The sequence below is a fragment of the Procambarus clarkii genome, chromosome 29 (assembly GCF_040958095.1).
Source record: "Procambarus clarkii isolate CNS0578487 chromosome 29, FALCON_Pclarkii_2.0, whole genome shotgun sequence".
Taxonomy (NCBI): Eukaryota; Metazoa; Arthropoda; class Malacostraca; order Decapoda; family Cambaridae; genus Procambarus; species Procambarus clarkii.
The window spans coordinates 3572601-3573547 of NC_091178.1; the positions used below are offsets into that span (position 1 = coordinate 3572601).

At 42.6% G+C, this 947-nt stretch overlaps 1 protein-coding gene across 1 annotated transcript in view; it reads right to left on the reverse strand.

Moving 5' to 3' along the window:
• The window catches only part of LOC138369557 (uncharacterized), a 7720-nt gene extending 7420 nt beyond the window's left edge, over positions 1–300 (reverse strand). The window contains exon 1 of the mRNA XM_069332975.1: positions 182–300. Coding sequence (XP_069189076.1) covers positions 182–300 — 119 coding nt within the window. The remainder of the gene's footprint in view (positions 1–181) is intronic.
• Between the last annotated feature and the right edge of the window lie 647 nt (positions 301–947).

Consider the following 947-nt stretch of genomic DNA (forward strand, 5'->3'; position numbering starts at 1 on the left):
CCCCCCCCCCAACCACCCAGCCACATACCCGCAACATACCAGGAATCTTTACCCCGCATATTAGCGCACATATCTCAGTTTCGTGCACAATTTCTCATCCTTCCTCGGCCGCCAAAATTCTTGCTTCGTTACGCCATAACATCCCTCGTTAATTGTGCAGTTAATGGCCCCCCCTCCTTACCTTGCTGAGTTTTCTCGATATACGCCAAAAAATGGTCTGTTCTCGTTACTCTCGCTCCCATTTTTCCCTTCCGCTTCCTCTCTTTCTCTCCCGCTAGCTAATCCTCTTAGTTTCCTCATCTTTCATTACCCTCTCTCTTTCGTCCTCGAATAGATTTTTGCCCTTCTCTCTCTCTTACCCCTCTCTTTCCCCCCTCCCTATTCTATCATCGCCCCATTCTCTAGCACCGTCGGATAAGCTGTGGGTTGGATACGTTTGGAATTGCAAATTGCAAATTGGTGCGGATATTAAAAGTTGCAAATCATTTAAGAAGATAATATGTTGATACTAACTGATTTTAGGAGATCTCTCGTACCCTCTCTCTCTCTCTCTCTCTCTCTCTCTCTCTCTCTCTCTCTCTCTCACTCTTCGTTCCTCTTCCACCCTTTCTCTTCCCCCTCATTATAGTTCCCCATTTTCAAGATTTTACACCTCTACCTTTTCTTTCCCCTCTCTTATGCTGCCCCCATTATATTTACACATTTTCTTCATTTCCTTCCGTTTTTGTTCTATCCTTCTGAGTCTCCCATTTCACCCCCCCTCTATTCCCCCTTTCGTCTCTTAATTCTTTTTTATTCTTTCCCCATTCATTGTCCCTCTTTCATCTTTTTGATTTAACCATTTCTTATTTCCCATTTCCTTCCTACCATTTTTATTTTACTATTTTTCATATTTTCCCTATTTTATTCTCTTGCTTGACCTTTGTTTTTGTCTCTTATGATGAGTA